Below are 19946 nucleotides of genomic sequence, written 5' to 3' on the forward strand. Positions count from 1 at the left end.
GCGGGCCTGCATTGGGAGCACGGAGCCTTACCCACTAGACCACCAGGGAAGTCTGTGTTGAGGCCTTTTAAAAATCTTCAGAGAAAACCAATTTTTACAGATTTATGTTTATTGATAAATAAGTAGTAATGCTAAGTTTTAAGTATACAAGTAATAAAATAGAACTCCACTGTGGATTAGCAGTCTCTCTCCAGTTTGGCTACTAACGTTAAAGAAACTTACTTGGAATCTTTAAAACAAAATTCAAACAAAGGCAGTTTTCTTCCTGTACATTTCATTGTGTCAGTATTTTTATTTTAAGATGTTAGATTTTTGCAATTTTCTTGGTATCTGTAAACAAAATTTAAGTTAGCCAGAAGAGTGCTATTGAGACTATAAGTAGTGCTACTTAAGAGATGAATGTAACATAAAGATAGTTATTTTCTTAGTATACTTAGGCTCTTAGGATTGCTAAGGAAGAGGAGGACTAGAGGAAGAACATAGAAAACGGGAAAAATCATATCACAATTTAACATTTTAAAGTCTACATGTTTAGCACACCTTTTCTTGAATGTTGTGTTTATACTATATAATCTTTCCTTTGAAATGATCAACCCTGTGGGTTGAAGTGTTTTCTTCTCCAACTAAAGTCATAATGCAGAAATGCATTGGGCTGGGGCTTCCCTGGTGGCGCAGTGGTTGAGAATCTGTCAGTGCAGCGGACACGAGTTCGAGCCCTGGTCTGGGAGGATCCCACATGCCGCAGAGCAACTGGGCCCCGTGAGCCACAACTACTGAGCCTGCGCGTCTGGAGCCTGTGCTCCGCAACAAGAGAGGCCGCGATAGTGAGAGGCCCGCGCACCGCGATGAAGAGTGGCCCCCACTTGCCACAACTAGAGAGGGCCCTCACACAGAAACGAAGATCCAACACAGACATAAATAAATAAATAAATTTAAAGACTAAAAAAAAAAGAAAGAAATGCATTGGGCTGTATCACAGGATAGCCTACATATTGTCCCGAGTACTGGTGTTCCACGTGGTTGTGGAAAGAAATGCTTGTGAGATTTTCCTAGTAATCAAAACAATTTGTCATCCTGTCTTGGAGAAGAGGAGCTTCCTAATCCTAGCACCTTCTTTTGAACATTCTGCTTTCTCCTAGTTATAAAAGGGAAAAGTGACACCAAGAGAGGATTTTTTTTCCCCTTGAATTCCTCTTTGATAGTTTCTTTCATGTTTGTTACCATATCTCCAGGATCATGGGTTAATAACTTGTTGCTTTGCTTTCTTCCACATGCCACAGACGGAAGGGGCTTTCCAAAGCACTGCTTGTCATGCTTCTTCACAAAATCCATTGAGCTATCACATTAAGCTCAAACTTCTCTTCTTGGCTTTTCATTCCTGTCTTACCTACTCACGCAACTTCTCTGACATTGACCTTGGCATTTATACTACTCTGATACTGCTACTGTTCATTTCTAAAAATTTTAGAAATCTCTCTTCACTTTCTCTTCTCCATTCCCTTTCCTTTGTATTTCCAGTATATCATAATTTTATTTAACTTAATAATCTGTATTTTATGAACGCATAAATATTCCTCACATAATTCATTGTTGTACAATCTCATGTTTTCCTTGGAGTTAATAATTGTTTTGCCTTTTCCTTTTGATTAGTCTTCTAAAATGTAAAAAATTTTAGTCCTTGCTTATCTGAAAATGTTTTTCACACTTGACTGCTGTTTGTTTAGGCATATATTTCTGGTTTGGAAATAATTTCCCTCAGAATTTTGAATCTTTTCATTTGACCTATCTTACATTGCTGCTGTTGAGAAATGTAATCTTATGAAAGCATTTTGGATCTTTGAACTTCATTAATTTTTAAAAAATTTGTTCATTGTATTCCGTGGATTAAATGCTGTATACAACTGTTTGCTGAATTTCCAGTCACAGAACCAGGCATGGTTCTTTACATGAAAAAGTGCTCAGAACTCAGTTTGTGGCTAATATAAGACTCATAAGACCAATGACACAAATGCCCCTGTTTTGAGGGGGGGGGTCTTAAAAAAATAAGCATTTTATTTTGGGATACTTTTAGATTTACAAACAAAGCTGCAAGGATGGTACAGAGAGTTCCCGTGTACTCTTCACTCAGTTTCCCCTAATGTTGATGATTTATAGAATCATTACATCTTTATCAAAGCCAAGAAATTGACATAGATGTATTACTATTGACTAAGCTCCAGACTTTATTCAGATAGTACCATTCTTTTTCTGATGTCCTTTTTTTGTTTCACGATTTACCCTGACATTTCATTTAGGTATCATGTCTCCATAGTTTCCTCTGGTGTGTATCCCAGTCTTTCCTTGTTTTTCATGACCTTGACAGTTTTGAAGAATAATATATATATATTATATATATTTTTAATAATAACTTTATTGAGATATTGTGATGGTTAATTTAATGTGTCAACTTGACTGGGGCTATGTGAGGCCCAGATATCTGGTTAAGCATTCTGGGTGTGTCCGTGAGGGTGTTTCCGGAAGAGATTATTAGAATCAGTAGACTGAGTAAAAGATCTGAAAAGAGCAAAAAGGTAGAGGAAGGGAGACTTCTCTCTCTGTGTGACTGACTAAGCTGGGACCTCGGTCTCCTGCCCTCGGACTGGGATTTACAGCATCAGCACTCCTGGTTCTCAGGCCTTTGGACTTGGACCAGAACTACACATTTTGTTTACCCATTCATCAGCTGATGGAAATTTGGGTTGTTTCCACTTCTTGGCTGTTATGAATAATGCTGCTGTGAACATCCGTGCACAGGTTTTTCTGTGGATGTATGTTTTCTTTTCTGGTATCAGGTTTAGGAGTGGAATTGCCGGGTCAGAGGGCAACTCTGTTTAACATTTTGAGGAACGGCCAAACTGATTTCAGAAGTGACTGCACAGTTTTATATCCTCACCAGCAAAGGATTAGGGTTCCAGTTTCTCCACATCCACGTCAACACTAGTTATTGTCTGTGTTTTTCATTGTAGGCATCCTTGTGGTTTTCTGTGAAGTGTATCTCACTGTGGTTTTGAGTTTGCGTTTTCCTAATGGCTGAGAATGTTGAGCGTCTTCCCCCGCCACACTGGCAAATAGTTTGTTTTTGCATATGTTAAAAATTGAAATATAGTTGACATACAACATTATGTTAGTTTCAGGTGTACTAAATAGTTATTTGACATTTGCATACATTATGAAATGATCACAATAAGTCTAGTAATCATCTGTCCCCATACAAAGTTACAGTTAGGTTCATTGCTTGAGGTTCAGGGTAAAACAATTGGGTTATCTATATTCAGAAGTTGATAATAGTTCCGTTAGTTTGCTGTTAGCTTAAAATTTATCATGCTTTTTCCTGTGAGCCAAGATTTGTTCAGCATAAAGGAAGCCAACACTTTAAATCTCTTTTTAAACTACTTTTATCAACAACTCTTGGCGTGGTGGTACATGTGTTAATTACATATTCATATTTACTTCATAAAATAATTCTGACTGAACCTCTTACTTTGTTAGCTGTTAATATATGTACATGAAAATTTAAGTGTCACATTTTCATTTTTAATGGGGAAAAAGGTACAATTCTACATTAAAGAAAAATTAAGAACTAAAATTACCTATTATCCTTTCCTCTTTGCATAAAATCTGCATTTCTAAAAATAACTTATATTTTAGATTGGTTGGGATATCTATCCTTCTATTGGTTTTGTAATCATGTTGTGCCTCTAAAACAGTATAATCAGTGTTTCCTTATCTCCTGATATAAATATGAAAATAATGATTTAGTTATTAAATTCTTTTGTCATTTCAGACAGTATGGAGGCAACTTTATGCTATATTTTTTTGTTTGTTTGTTTTTTGGGTTTTTTTTGCGGTACGCGGGCCTCTCACTGTTGTGGCCTCTCCCGTTGTGGAGCACAGGCTCCGGACGCGCAGGCTCAGTGGCCATGGTTCACGGGCCCAGCCGCTCCGCGGCACGTGGGATCTTCCCAGACCTGGGGCACAAACCTGTGTCCCCTGCATCGGCAGGCGGACTCTCAACCACTGCGCCACCAAGGAAGCCCTATGCTATATTCTTTTAATGAATTTTCAGTGTCTGTTATCCTATAAAATTCAAGTGATATCTATTAGAGTAACATTTACAGCATCTGCTCCTCTCCATTTAAAAAAAAAACCTGACTTTAGAGAACTTAAAAAAATATTTTTTCTAGGTGATTAAGTATTAAATGTTAGAAATACTGCTTTGTCAGCAGTTATTGAGGCAAGAGAAGTAAATGAAACTATTTTTGGAAATCCCGTTTGCTGCTTAAGCACTCTTGCATGTATAAGCATGTATTCACAGGTCATAAGAGGTTCTTCTATGGCAGCTGTAGATGCGGTAACAGCAACAGAGCCATTTCCCTGCTCGTAATTCTGTCCTTTGTAAGAGCTTGTCATGTAATTGTTGACCTTACATATGCATTGAAGTAATAATGTTAATTTTTCTGCTTCAGTAATATGCATGAATAAAATATATTAGAAAAGCAGAAAACCTTTATAGCTCCTGGTAATCAAATTAGAGATTTGACAGGATAATATGGAAATACCACATGCTCACAGAGAAATCTTATTTTTTTAAAAAATAAATTTATTTATTTATTTTTGGCTGCATTGGGTCTTCTTTGCTGCAAGCGGGCTCTCTCTAGTTGCAGTGAGCGGGGGCTACTCTTCGTTGTGGTGCAGGATCTTCTCATTGTGGTGGCTTCTCTTGTTGCGGAGCACGGACTCTAGGCACACGGGCTCAGTAGTTGTGGCTCGCAGGCTCTAGAGCGCAGGCTCAGTAGTTGTGGTGCACGGGCTTAGCTGCTCTGCAGCCTGTGGGATCTTCCTGGACCAAGGCTCGAACCCATGTCCCCTGCATTGGCAGGTGGATTCTTAACCACGGCGCCACCAGGGAAGTCCCTGAGAGAAATCTTTTGAAGCGATAACAACCTAAGATGATTAACAGAGAAAGATGTTTTGATGAGAGGAAATCTTTTTTTAGATTTAAGGAATATACAGTTGCAAAATGTTTAGTAAACTATAATTTTTTTTTTTTTTTAGTGAACTATAATTTTTTACTTATGTGTTAATATTTTACTTTTGCAAAAGTTTTGCTTTTGGTAATTTTTTCCTTTGAATTGTATTTCACTCTGATAATCTAACAACAAGCTTCCTATTTAATATATATTTGATGCATTTGTTTTTGCAGGCTATTTCATGGGGAGCAAGTAGTGACTTTTGTTTAGAAAATCAAATGATATTATGACATTTAAAAAATATTTTGTGAGCCCTGACCAATATCTGTAACTTGAATAGTCTATCAAAATTCTCCTGTCAAATTTGTAGCTATATTGAAGTTTTCAAGCTGGGAGGATAATTTTAAAAGTGGTAATAAATACAACTACCTGAATAACCCTGATTTTTCTCAGGTCTAGATAAGCCTTTTTTACCTCTTTTTTAAAAAATTTATTTATTTATTTATTTATTCATACATACATACATACATCTTTATTGGAGTATACTTGCTTTACAGTGTTGTGTTAGTTTCTGCTTTATAACAAAGTGAATCAGTTATACATATACATATATCCCCATAGCTCCTCCCTCTTGCGTGTCCCTCCCACCCTCCCTATCCCACCCCTCTAGGTGGTCACAAAGCACCGAGCTGATCTCCCTGTGCTATGCGGCTGCTTCCTACTCGCTATCTACCTTACGTTTGGTAGTGTATATATGTCCATGCCTTTCTCTCGCTTTGTCACAGCTCACCCTTCCCCCTCCCTATATCCTTAAGTCCGTTCTCCAGTAGGTCTGTGTCTTTATTCCTGTCTTACCCTAGGTTCTTCATGACCTTTTTTTCCCTTAAATTCCATATATATGTGTTAGCATACGGTATTTGTCTTTCTCTTTCTGACTTACTTCACTCTGTATGACAAGACTCTAGGTCCATCCACCTCACTACAAATAACTCAATTTCGTTTCTTTTTATGGCTGAGTAATATTCCATTGTATATAGGTGCCACATCTTTATCCATTCATCTGTCGATGGACACTTAGGTTGCTTCCATGTCCTGTAAGCCTTTTTTAAAATAGACATTTCCTTTCCAAGCACACACCCAGCTATTATCAAAGGTAAATGCCATGAGACTTCAAGGTCCATGAATCTTATTTGCCCCTTGCTCTCCAGGAGTTTCTTGTATTTAAATTTTAACTAGTCTTTAGAACAGTTTCAGTAAAGGTAAGTTACTTAATCCTGATGTGAATGTATATTATTTTAGGTTCTCATATGCAGTGGCTACTTTAAAAATTTGAAGGTTATTTCAGGCACTGGTTTGCATGGTGTTGTCTTTGAAAATCCCTTGTATAAAATTACCTCATATTAACTCTTTACAGATTCAGAAACTAGCTCTTAGTCTGAATATTGCATTGTACTCTTCTTTTTTTTCTTGAAAAATTAGGAAATACCTATAAAGTGTTTTATGTTACAAGGATTTACTGCCTAACATTGTTCCTTCCCCAGATTAGCCTCTCAATAAATGTCTACAAACACAGCCTTATTTTTTAGGTTACACAAAACCAAGATGGTAGAGAGTCCAAGTATATACATATATAGATTTTCCTAAAAGCCATCTAGTTTCTTAATACCACCTTTACATTTTGAATATTCCTAACTTTGTATATATCATCACTGTGAGGGTGAGGTGGCCTTTATTTATTCACTTTTCTCCTCTTTCAACAGGGGGAAATGCAGTGTTGCCCTTCTGAATGAGACAGAGTCTGTATTGTCATATCTTGATAAAGAGGTAATTCACAATTATACTTGTTTTTGGTTTTCCCTCTATTTCATAAGAAGCCCATACTTTTGTATTATTTCTTCTTCTAACAAATTATTGGACAATGATAGCAGTATTATGGTAAAAGTATAATGACTGGACTGCATTCAGTTAATTTTATTTTTCTGGTTAACTGAGATAAAAGTTGGCAAAAACTCCCATGTCTGTCTGTCTCTTTTGCTTGGTACTGAAAAGCTTGTAAAGTATAGCACGTGATTTAGTTGGTAGTGGAAGAACTATTTTTGGCTTTATGAAATAAATGACTTCAGTATACTTGGTCCTCCTCCCTTTTTTTCTTTTTAAATAAATAGCATTTCTTTTCCACTGTTTGCAGATGAGATTTTACCATTGGTGGTCTGCTTTCTTCCCTGGAATCCTAATAAACTTTGTCAACTAAAAATATTTTTTTTCTGTAAACTTCAAGAAGCATTTTAAACATTTTTAACAGGTTGAATTAGAGCAAGCACTTCATTGAAGGGAGGAAATTCTTGTAAGCAAGGCTATTCCACATTTTGTAGTTGTATGTGACTTTTATCATTTGTGTTGTGGGGAAAATATTTTACTATTGATAATATTTCAGTATTTAAGCTTTATAATTACATAGTGTTTGTTTTCCCAAAATCTTTATTACACATAGGTTTTTGTTTTTACAGAATTAAAGGGACATTTTTTCTTTTTTTTTTTGTTTGTTTGCGATATGCGGGCCTCTCACTGTTGTGGCCTCTCCCATTGCGGAGCACAGGCTCCAGATGCGCAGGCTCAGCGGCCATGGCTCACGGACCCAGCCGCTCCACGGCACGTGGGATCTTCCCAGACCGGGGCACGAACCCGTGTCCCCTGCATCGGCAGGTGGACTCTCAACCACTGTGCCACCAGGGAAGCCCTACTCTGTAGTTTTATGGTTTCATTATTGTGACATTGGATTTATTGCTTTATAAAACGTAGAAGGAATTATGTTTACCTAGGTATTTTCTGTCTTTTTTTTTTTTCCAGGATACTTTTTTCTACTCATTGGTCTATGATCCCTCAGTGAAAACACTGTTAGCTGACAAAGGTGAAATCAGAGTGGGACCTAGATATCAAGCAGACATTCCAGAAATGCTCTTAGAAGGTATGTTTTCCTTTGGGTTGCAAATCCTATGAAAACAAATGTACCTTGAAACTCAAATATTTTCCTCATATGGAAGAAACAACTTTCAGGCTAAAGTTTAAAAGTAACGGGCTCTTCCAACTTTAGAAATACAACAAACAGCAATGAAAAATAATTTAATCGATCAGTTATTCATTTTTTATTTCACACTTTCATGAGTTTTCTGCCTGTGTTTTTCTTTTAAATACAACTTTAAGAATGTTAGTGTTGTTGAACTTGTGTTTCAGTGTGACACGCTCATGCCTTGAGATCCTGAGTGCCTTAATGTCATCTATCTATGGTAGCCTTGCAATCTAGTGAACATTTACATTTTGGTGGGGATTTTGGCTGATCTGCGTAGTTTCTATACCAGAGAGATTCAGAGCTTTGCATTTTAAACAGATCTTCCTAGCAAGACTTTTCTTTCTTCTGCCATAATTATATACTTAAAACCTTTATTTTCTGATTTCAAAAGTAAAATATTCTTACCATTAAAAAATAAAACACAAAGAAACGTGTAATATAGAAAATGAACACCACCCCCTTTCCTTCTTTCCAAACCCATATTTAATTACTAATATTGTTCAGGGTATTTTTTTTTTTTTGGTACAGGCTCTGGCTTGTAACCCATTCAGGTGTGGTATTTGTGGGATGGCAAGTTGCACGTTGCTCTGCAGTTGCTTCTTTCAGTTAATAGTGTATCTTTAGCATCTTTCCTGATGAGCAGAGTGGCTTTATTCTTTTCAGTGACTTTAGAGTTCTTAAGTCTGCATGGATGTGCCACAGTTTATTTCCCTTATCAGTACTCTATTGATAGACTTTTAGGTGTTTACATTTTTTGATATTACAAATGATGCTTCTAGAAAAGCTTTACATATACTTACGCTGTGTAAATATTTTTCAAGCATAGCTCCCTGGAAGATATTGAAAATGCTTCTTTCCCCTTCAGAAAGGCTGTTAATTTTCATATGAGTGAACCAAATGCTTCCACCAATAGATTATTAAAGAAACCCCCTTGCCCATTTTGTGATATTATTGTCTTGGCTTTTCATTTTTTTTGTTGTTGCTGTTTTTTTTTTTTTCTTTAATTTTTAAAAGTTACTTATGCTTTCCGTTACTGCTCTTCTGTAAATTTCTTGTGTATTTTCTATTTGGTTATTTATATGTATTGGCAAGAGTATTTTGCATATTAAAGGTAAACAAATATAAAAGTATTTGCCCTTTGCCTGCCTCCTCACTTAAAAAAGTTAATGACTTTAAATTTGTTTTATTTATTTTTGTTATACAGAAATTGAGAATTTTTGTCATACAGAAGTTTAGAATTTATCCCTTAAGGTTTATATAACTAGCATTCTTTACCTTGCCTTACCTATAGGAAGTATATGCAGAAAAGTTAAATCAACTCAGGATAGAGTTGTGTTGTCATTGTCAGTGGTGGGTAGGTGAGGTGGCTGTGAATAATAACAGGTTGCAGACTTCTGCATTTTCATGAATTCAGTACAAGGAAAGGTCAGTCAGTAATTAAGCTTTGAGAACAGAATGCCACGTCTGCACTCATCTGTGTTTAGAAGTTTTTTTTGAAGAAATTGTAAGTAGTGACTCGGTTTATTATAGGCTGAGAGATTGCGTTTATTAGCATTCTGTTCTGTACAAACCATCTTTTCTTCCAGAAATAATTTTGGCTGTTTTATAGTCCTTAATGTTTGATCTTAGACTTTTATCACTACGTGTAAGTGTTCACTAACTATTTATTGTTTTATTTTTAAAAACACTTGATTTTTAAGTTTTACAAATAGTGCTGCATTGTGTCCTTTATATAATGCATAATTTTGTACTCTGGATATAACTGGAAAATATGTTCCCAGAAATGAAATTGCTAAGTCATAAGGCATGTGTTTCTGAAATTTTATGCAAAATGGTAATTGTCTTCCAAGTAATTATTTACAGGTATTTTTTTTCCTTGTTTTAATTAAGGTATAATTTATATGTAGTACATTTCACCCTCTTTTGTGACAGTTCTTTGAGTTTGGGGCAAATGTATACACTCTTAGTGAGATAGTTCAGTAAGTCCATCTATGCACAGGCCAAAAGCCAGGAGTGACCCTGGTGCTCATGTGTGCTTGTCGCCTGACCCAAGTTCTACATCCCCTAAGCAGCCCTTTGTTACTCCTCCCTGAACTTTGATCTCTCCCCTTGTCAAACTCTGCAGACTGTGTCGTTCATGTAATCTTGTGTGCTATTTTTATTATTTGACTTTTAAAATTTTGGACTGCCTGAGCTGTTGATTGTTTGGTCCTCTCTTTTTCATAAGAAAAAAATTTATATATATATTTTATTGAAATATAGTTGATTTACAATGTGCTTTTTAATTTTTAAATTTATATATATATTTTATTGAAGTATTTTAATTTATTTTTAAATTTTAATTTATTTATTTTTATTTTGGGTGCGCCGTGGCTTGCACGATCTCAGTTCCCTGACCAGGGATTGAACCTGGGCCGTGGCAGTGAAAGCTCCAAATCCTAACCACTAGACCACCGGGGAACTCCCTAATTTTTTTTTTTTCATGTTTGGTTCTTTCTTGAGCACTGACATAAGCCTAGGTGTATAGAAAGCCTAGAAAATTTTGTATATTGCTCATGTAAAGATAAATGCTGAACCAAGTAATAAAGTTGGGATATTTCAAGTAACGGGGGGCATAAAAATCAGATCATGGAACCTCATGAGTTCCCACTTATCTGCAAAACTTTTACATATGATATTGCCCCTGAACAGCATAAAGCTGGTTAGAGTTAGTAATTTGGAAAGCATATCTACCTAGCTTAGAATTTAAAAAATTATTTTAGGAAACGAAATCATATATAAAATGCAATAATTTATTCTACAGTACTTCTCAATAAGGATTTGAATTCTTGAGGGTAAGAACCTTGAGGTTCTTCTTCCAGGTAAAAGGAGATTCTTAACAGCTTGTGGCATTTGGGCAGTTACACCAGTTGTGACTAAATATTCATTAATATAATAGATCTTATAATTCATTAACAAGTACTAATTGCCTTTAACATTGTGTTTCTCTTAGTAGTCTTCCGGGTGGGTGGTTTACAAACTTTATTTAGGCAATAGAACCCTTTCTTATTACGCAGTATGACCTTAAATAAGAAAGTCAGGTTGTTGTGGGTGAAGTGGAAGAGAAGGCCCTGTTGAGTCTCTTGAGGTACCTTACTGAACCTTAGGATTCAGAGAATCAACTTGAAGGCCACTGTGCCGATTAGAATCCTGTCTCTTCGTTGCACAGTCAAAACCCCCAGTCCTTGCAGTTAGAAGCGCTTATGATGAAGTCCCTTTGTAACATAGTATAACGAAGGGGCTCTGTTTTCCCTTTGCCTTTTCCCATTTTTTAAATCTTAAAATTTATTTTATTGCAAACAGTATGAATTGTGGTAGAAAATGTAATTATATTGGAAACAAAAAGTAGTAGTCCCTCAGATCATCCCTTCGAACCCACTGTTAACCACTGTTATTAATTTAACATGTTCTCCCAGACTGTTTGTTATATAAGTATGTATAGAGGGCCATGAAATTATGTTCTGTAGTATTCCATTATGTGATAGATCCAAGTTTATTTTATCTATTTATGTGTTTAATGGTCGGGCAAGTTTCCCCTCAGTTGTTCTTTAAAATTTCTTGGTTGTGGCAGGGTTCTCATGTCGATGAGTTTTTTTTTTCTTACTGTCAAAGTTTATCATCAATTTGTCAATGTCTTCCTTTCCAGATTTCATTAGGATTCTGATTGAAATTGTATTAATATTAAGATTACTTTGGGAAGTGATTGATTATTTTATAATATTGGGTCTGCTTCTGAGGTTTCTGTTCTATTCCCCTGGACTGTCTGTCTGTTCATGCTCTAGTAACCCATGTTTTAATTATAGAGGCTTTGTAGTATGTGTTAATATCTGGTGAGCCTAGTCCCCCTCTTATTTTTCCAAGCTTGACTAACACCAGAAAAAAAAAATCTTCCTTCCTGTTTTTATTGGGAATGCAGTTAATTTAGACAGACATATTGATGATTTTGAGACATCCTATCCAGACACAAGGGATTCTTTCTCTTTGTTCAAGGCTACTTTTGGGTCTTGTGGAAGTTTTTTGTTTGTTTGTTTTGTTTTAATACAGATTTTATATATTTCTTGTTAAGTTTATTTTATTTAATTATTTTTTTTCTGGCTGCTTTGGGTCTTAGTTACTGTGTGCAGGCTTTCTTTAGTTGCGACGAGCAAGGACTACCCTTTGTTGTGCGTGGGCTTCTCATTGTGGTGGCTTCTCGTTGCAGAGCACAGGCTCTAGGTGCACGGGCTTCAGTAGTTGCAGCACGTGGGCTCAGTAGTTGTGGCACGCGGGCTCTAGAACGCAGGCTCAGTAGTTGTGCTACATGGGCTTAGTTGCTCCGCGGCACATGGGATCCTCCCAGGATCGTACCCGTGTCCCCTGCACTGGCGGGCAGATTCTTAACCACTGCACCACCAGGGAAGTCCCAAGTTTATAACTTGTTAGCTTTATTTATACGTGTTCATCTTTAGCAATGAAAAACATTGTATTTTTCAACATAAAGTCACTTTGGGCTCTTATTTCAACTTAAAGCATTTAGCGTATCCAAAATGTTTTTTTCAGTTGTAATCAGGAAACCAACTAGATGCAAGATTTAAAGAACCCCCTTCTTCTAATTAGTATATTTTCTGGGAAGAAGGAGTAGGGTGGCAGATAGGTACTCCAGCAGTTAAACCACACTTGAAAAACACAGACACTGCCATCATAGAAACTTTCATACACAGCCAGTACCTGTTTGCAGGGGAATTAAATCATAGAAAACATCATATTCAAGAACAGATATTTAGGACTTGATGCAGTCTGTGCTTACTAACCCTTTTGATACTCTTGAGTGGGTACGTTTAGACCAGTACCCACTCCAATTTGCATTGGCATGGGATGTAGAACTTGAATTAATATCCTGAGTAGGTGGAAGCATCAGCTCCATGCCAGAATATATTACAGGCTTGCTTTCTTTGTGAATGTGTCCTGATGAATTTAAGACATTGTTGTGGCATTTGTCTTGCTGGTGAATATTTCTTTTTTGTGGCTTTAGAATTTTAAAATTCATTTATGGCTACCCACCATCTAGCAAACTCTTGAGATCTGGAAAGATCAGTATGTAGCTTGCAAGCGAAGGTGAAGGTTTGTTTTTTAGATTTTAAATCTTTATTGAATTTGAATAACTACCTAGAGAATTTTCCATAGAAAAAAGATGTCATATGTAGTAAGTTTTGAATTATTATTTAGCTGTATTGTAAAATTGGAATTTTAAGAAATTATTTACATATTAAACTTTGTAACTGTTAAAAGTATTATAACATTAAATTATTAAACAAGGGGGCTTCCCTGGTGGCACAGTGGTTGAGAGTCCGCCTGCTGATGCAGGGGACATGGGTTCGTGCCCCGGTCCGGGAGGATCCTACGTGCCGTGGAGCGGCTGGGCCCGTGAGCCATGGCCGCTGGGCCTGCGCGTCCGGAGCCTGTGCTCCACAACGGGAGAGGCCACAGCAGTGAGAGGCCCGCGTACCGCAAAAAAAAAAAAAAAAAAAAAAAAACTAAACAAAAGTGACTTTGGATTCACAGTTTTGAGTAAAATCTGGCTGTACTATGTTTTAGCTGAGTTACCTTGGGAAAATTATTTAACCTCTCCAAGTTCCCATTTCTTCCTCTTTAAAAAGTGAGTAATAATGTATGTGCATACATCATAGTGTTGTGATGATCAAATGAAGTAATTCTTGTAAAGCATTTTTTATTTTTTAAAATTTATTTTATTTTTATTTATTTATTTTTGGCTGTGTTGGGTCTTCGTTGCTACACGCGGGCTTTCTCTAGTTGCGGCGAGCGGGGCCTACTCTTCATTGCAGTGCGCATGCTTCTCATTGCAGTGGCTTCTCTTGTTGTGGAGCACAGGCTCTAGGCACACGGCAGGCTTCAGTAGTTATGGCATGCAGGCTCAGTAGTTGTGGCTCGCAGGCTCTAGAGTGGAGGCTCAGTAGTTGTGGCGCACGGGCTTAGTTGCTTCGTGCCATGTGGGATCTTCCCAGACCAGGGATCAAACCTGTGTCCCCTGCATTGGTAGGGGGATTCTTAACCACTGTGGCACCAGGGAAGTCCTTGTAAAGCATTTAGCACAGCACCTGCTGCTCAGTGTTCGCTATTACAGTTGCTTCTCCCGGGCCACCAACTGTCTACTGCTCCTAATTAAATAACTCCTGTCTGTATTTGGGAATTTAGGGTGTGTCTCTCTTTGAAAGTTAAAGAATTAAATTAGAATAGTCTCTTATGCTAAAATACATGCCTTTTAAACTTGAATTAGCTCATATACAGTCAATAGAAAAATGTCAGTATAGTGTGGCAATTGTCAATTCATCTGAGGCTTTTCTAAGCAGTTATTCTCACAGATGAAGAGCGTTTAAGAAAAAAAAAACAGTATATGGTGCATCTTAAGAGTTACAGATAAAGGAATGAAAAATATCTTCCCCAGTGTTTATAAAAACCTATACCCTAGATTTTATTTTTTATTTTGTTGAAACTGTACACAATGACCTACATCTCGGTGGAGGAAGCATAAGTCCAGGGTTTAAGAAGATAAAGGATTAACTGACCTTTGTGCTTGGTGCAAATGTCAGTGGAGATTTAACTGTGTTGGTATTTTTGTTATGATTGTTACTTTCTTTTTTTTTTAAGTGCTCTGGTTCTTAGGTTTTAAAATTTTTGTCCTGTTTTTCCGTAGACACTATTATTTTCAAGTGTGTAATTTTGCAGAATGTGTTTTCCGCAATGTGGTAGATGTTAATTAACTTAAAAACACCAGACCATAACAAGTAAGTGTAAGCAGATATCGGCTGCAACCATGTGAGCGCAGTAGTTCGTAACCCAGGGCAGTTTTGTCTTCCATGGGACATTAGACAATGTCTGTAGACATTTTTGGTTGCCACACCTGGGGGGAGGGGGAGATGCTACTGGCTTCTAGTGGGTGGAGATCAGGACTGCTGCTGAGCATAGTACAATGCACAGGACAGGCCCCATGACAAGGAGTTGTTGGCCCAAAGTGTCAACAGTGCACACTGTGTACAGAGGAACCCTACTGTAAAGGGTTTTGGGGACATAGTAAGCACTAAATAAATGTTAGTTAATATTTACATGGTTATAGTAATATTTAAAATTTCAAATATGAATTATATTACCTGGTCTATTTCTGTGGTTTTGATTCTGTTTATTTTTGTGCCAGTACCACATTGTTTGATTACTGTTGCTATATATTATAATCCCACCCAGTTTGGAGGATCCTCTTATATTACTCTTTTAATAATGGTAATATTCTTTGATTTGTAGAGATTAATATTTGAATTATTTTGTGGGCTTTCAGAACTAAATTTTGTTAAATTTAACTTCAAGTACTTGTACAAAAATGACAGCCTTAAGATTTTAAAATCTTCTTTATTTAAGTCATGTTATGTTCTCTGAAAGTTTTGTAATTTCTTTATATAAACATACTTCCAATTTTGTTTCTTAGTATTTTATATTTTTGTTGCCATAATATATGTGATTTTTTTTTTAATTTTTGTTTTCATTCTCTTTGGAATGCCATTGGGTTTTATATATTCATTTTTTATTGTGCCTTTCTTGTAATTTATTTTTAAAATCTATTTTTATTGAGATATAATTGCCATATAACACTGTGTATGTTTAATTTGTTGATTTGATTACATTTAGGTATTGCAGGTTGGTTACCACCGTAGCATTAGCTAGCTATCGTGTCATAATTATCACTTCTTTATTGTGGTGGGAACAAAGATCTAGTCTCTTATCAACTTTGAAGTTTATAATAACAGTATTGTCTGTAATCACTGTGCTGTGCATTAGATCTCCAGAACTTACTTACCTAGCGGTTGGAACAACCCTTAAACAACCTCTCCCCATCCCCCTCCACCCCACCCCCTTTCCAGCCCCTGGTAACCACCATTCTGCTCTGTTTTAATGAGTTTGGCTTTTTAAGATTCCACATAAAGTGATATCATACAGTATTTGTTTCTAGTAACCTATTATACTTTGATGCATCACTTAAAACATTGCCCAGAACTTTCAGAACATTAATAAAAATGGTGATAAATGGCAGCCTTCTGTGTTTCTGAATTAAATATAATATACTCTGATGGTTGTTACAGAGAAAATGAATTATATTTAGAACAAAGAATATTTCTAGTTGTCCAGCAAAGGGTCTATAGGATGACAGATCCATCCAGCCCTAGTTCTTCAGTCTTTGAACAATGGTCTGTACTCTTTGAGGGTATACAGAAGTACTTTGCCATTATTTTCTAGAAATCTTAAAATATAGCTGAAGGATTAGGGCTAACACATATAAAATCATTGTTGAATCTACATTTCTTCAAAATTATGAAGAGGAACGTATGAAGCAAAAAATTGGATGCTATATATAATCGTGTAAGTAGTTGGTAAATACATTTGGTAGGAATTCACAGAGAGAGAGAGCTTCATGGGCTGGTGTGGGACTAGAGCAGATTGTAATTGCCCAGATTATCATAAATGGAGGAGGAAAGTGAGATTATTGCAGTGACTGGAATGAACATGACCAGAGCCTAGAATTCTTCTTGGTTCAGTCTCTGGCTCATACATTTCCCAAGACCATTCTACAGAGTGCTGACAGCTTAGTTGAGGCTTTCATTATACAGATTCCAAAGCTTCTTAAAAGTTTTTCCCTTGTGAAAAAGTGATTAAATTGATACAAATGTAATTATATGATATGATGAATCCAAAATGGGGAATTCCCTAGAGTGACTGTTTGAATAGAACATTCTGTATTCTTTTTATGTTCTTGTTATTTTTGTTCTCATCCCATGGTATTGTATGTTTTAGTTGTTAGTAGAAATGCATTCAGGAGTGTTTTATTATTGTTTATAGCAAATTTATTTAGCATTCTTATACTGAATTATCTTTCCTCTGTATGCTGCAGAATGTATGGATAGGATTGAAGTTTATCAATTTAACTGACTTAAATTTGAAAAGTAAATATCAGTTTTACCCTTACATTCTAGAATATATAATAGAAGGGGCTTAATACTGAATAGCATCATCATTTCATCTTGTATTATTTAAAAATGCAGATAATTATTATTATATTTGTTTTCTATTTTACTATTTATCCTACTTAACATGTATTTCTTGGAGATACTGGGGAGTATAATTGTGTCATTTTCCTTTCAGAAGTTTCATGCAGTTTACAAATGTTTGGGTTTGTAAATGGTTTTTAAAAATGAACCAATTGAATCTTTTTTTTTAAACATCTTTATTGGAGTATAATTGCTTTACAATGGTGTGTTAGTTTCTGCTGTATAACAAAGTGAATCAGCTATACATATACATATATCCCCATATCTCCTCCCTCTTGCGTCTCCCTCCCACCCTCCCTATCCCACCCCTCTAGGTGGTCACATGCATTGTAAGCAAAAGCAATGAAAAACGAAACCCTTTTAAACACTTGATATGTCTTTGGACTAGCACTCACTCCGGTCTGCTTGTGCTTCTTTATGTTGGGGGTGGCAGTTGACTTTTTCGTTACCTACCTGTCTTTGAACAAGGAGCAGGATGGGCAGGCCCCCTACCTGACAGCAGTGGCTGACTTAGGAGACTGCAGTTGGGCTGGCCGATTCTGCCCTCCCGCTTTCTCCTTTTGAGCCTCAATACCTGCTTGCTCCCATTCTAGGAGGGAACACATTAATAAGCCTATAGCCTGGATTCATCAGTCACCAAGGGATGTTCAGCCTCCTAGTATGTCAGTCAGTGCAAGACTCTCTGCCTGATATTATAGATGCAGTGATCAAAACCAAAACATAGCCCAAACCAATTCCTAGCCTGATAGGAAATTCATAGCTGTAAATTGGAATCCAATCAACTCCCAAGTCTGTTTTCCATTACCATCTTTTATCCTAACATTGAGTCTTGCCTGATGGTTATATCTCCTCTTGAGACGTTCCTAAAACAAAGCATCCTGTATTATCCTCAGTTTTTTCCTCAACCTCTTGATTGTTTCCTTCTTTCTGTTAACGCCAACACTATCTATGTAGTTCTCAAGACTGGAAACCTACCCATTATACCAGTCTGTCACTGTCATTTCTAAATATTCTCTCTTGGCTCTTTATTGTCACTGTCAATACCATATCTCCCTGTCTGTATCACGTATCTCTGTAGAGAAAATTATTCCATTGCTAAGTGTTGGATGTGAAATTTGTTTCTGGTTTTGTCACTCTACTGCTAAAAAGGCAAGGGCTTATTACCTCCAAATAAAAATCTATTCAGAAAATCTGTGCAGAATCTTCAGTAATATTTTCATAACCCTTCTTTTAGCTATCTATTCTCATTCCCCTTGATGTACTCCTGACAAAATTAGCTACTTTTCTACCACATCTTAAAGCCCTATGACTTTGTTCACATTCTCATTTCTTTTTTTTTTTTAATTTTAATCAATTCTTTTATTATTTACAACAGTCTTTTGATAATTTCTGCCAAATTTGTTCTGATATATTCTTTTTTTTAACATCTTTATTGGAGTATAAGTGCTTTACAATGGTGTGTTAGTTTCTGCTTTATAACAAAGTGAATCAGTTATACATATAAATATGTCCCCATATCTCTTCCCTCTTGCGTCTCTCTCCCTCCCACCCTCCTTATCCCACCCCTCTAGGTGGTCACAAAAAAATATGGAACGCTTCACGAATTTGCGTGTTGTCATCCTTGCGCAGGGGCCATGCTAATCCTCTCTGTATCATTCCAATTTTAGTATATGTGCTGCCAAAGCGAGCACCATTCTCATTTCTTACTTTAAGTTCTCTCTCCCTGCCAGTGCATTCATATCCGTCAGTTCTTAGCAGGAATGCCACCTCGTGCATGACATCCTTCCCTAACTAGCCTGAAATGATTTCTCTAATCCTCAGGATCTTATGGTCATATCTGTACGTCTCTGTGACATCTGTTTCTTTTCATGTGTATCATAGTTATTTATGAGTAAGTTTTTATCATAACTTGAGCATCTTTCTTTCCTGTCTCTATATCCCTTAGTGAGGCTTGGGGCCTCACGCATACAAATACACAGGAAAGACATGTTAATGACTAAGTGAAGACATCATATGGTCGGTTTGGCTGTGTTATCATCAGCGTTCACTTTACAGAGTGTTCTACATCTGCTGTCTGCTGTCTGATAGAATGTATGCAAACCATGTACATTTACCTTATACTTTTAATGCTTTGGTGACCTCAGTCATCAATCATATGTGACAATGTATGTGCCTTGTGAGTAACAAGACTCCATTTTCTTTGTTCTTGGACAGGAGAATCAGATGAGAGGGAACAGTCAAAATTGGAAGTGAAAGTTTGGGACCCAAATAGCCCACTTACAGATCGACAGATTGACCAATTTTTAGTTGTAGCACGGTGAGTATGGCACTGTGGAGTCAAGAGATGTCTTTTCTTTTAGAAAAGAATTTATAGAAATTTTATGAATTTTCCTTTTTTTGTATTCTATTTTTCATTGGTTGTATTTTTCTTTTTCTAACTGTGTAAGAAAGTCGAATATATATCACACCTCTTCCTAAATAATATGGTTTATTATCATTAGTTTCTGTTTTAAAAATGAAAATAGATTTATTAATTTTTACTGATTAAGAAAATAAATGCTCCTTGTAAAAATGTAAGCACTACAGAAAAGTATAAAGTAGAAACTCAACACCCGAAATCCCATATCTTTAATTAAAGCAGTGATCTCCTTTAAGCTAGTCAGGGATTATTCAGGTGTCAGTAATAATGTGCTCCTCTAATTGCATCCACGTGTGAGTAATGTCTGTTGGCTAGGTGTAAGT

General features: G+C 36.4%; 1 protein-coding gene and 1 non-coding gene across 5 annotated transcripts in view; one reads left to right on the forward strand and one right to left on the reverse strand.

Moving 5' to 3' along the window:
* MTA3 (metastasis associated 1 family member 3) overlaps positions 1-19946 on the forward strand; it is a 196583-nt gene that overhangs the window by 102778 nt on the left and 73859 nt on the right. For all 4 annotated transcript variants that reach the window (XR_003004294.1, XM_024753600.1, XM_024753599.1 and 1 more), the window contains exons 5-7: positions 6770-6833; positions 7857-7974; positions 19419-19521. Coding sequence is in view for 3 of the 4 variants with exons in the window: in XM_024753600.1 (XP_024609368.1) it covers positions 6770-6833; positions 7857-7974; positions 19419-19521 (285 nt within the window). In the remaining variant the exon portion in view is untranslated. The remainder of the gene's footprint in view (positions 1-6769; positions 6834-7856; positions 7975-19418; positions 19522-19946) is intronic.
* On the reverse strand, positions 18786-18895 carry LOC112405290 (U6 spliceosomal RNA). The gene has a single exon (XR_003004314.1). It is a non-coding gene; the product is annotated as a U6 spliceosomal RNA (small nuclear RNA).

The sequence above is a fragment of the Neophocaena asiaeorientalis genome, unplaced genomic scaffold (assembly GCF_003031525.2).
Source record: "Neophocaena asiaeorientalis asiaeorientalis breed wild unplaced genomic scaffold, Neophocaena_asiaeorientalis_V1.1 scaffold171, whole genome shotgun sequence".
Lineage (NCBI taxonomy): Eukaryota > Metazoa > Chordata > Mammalia > Artiodactyla > Phocoenidae > Neophocaena > Neophocaena asiaeorientalis.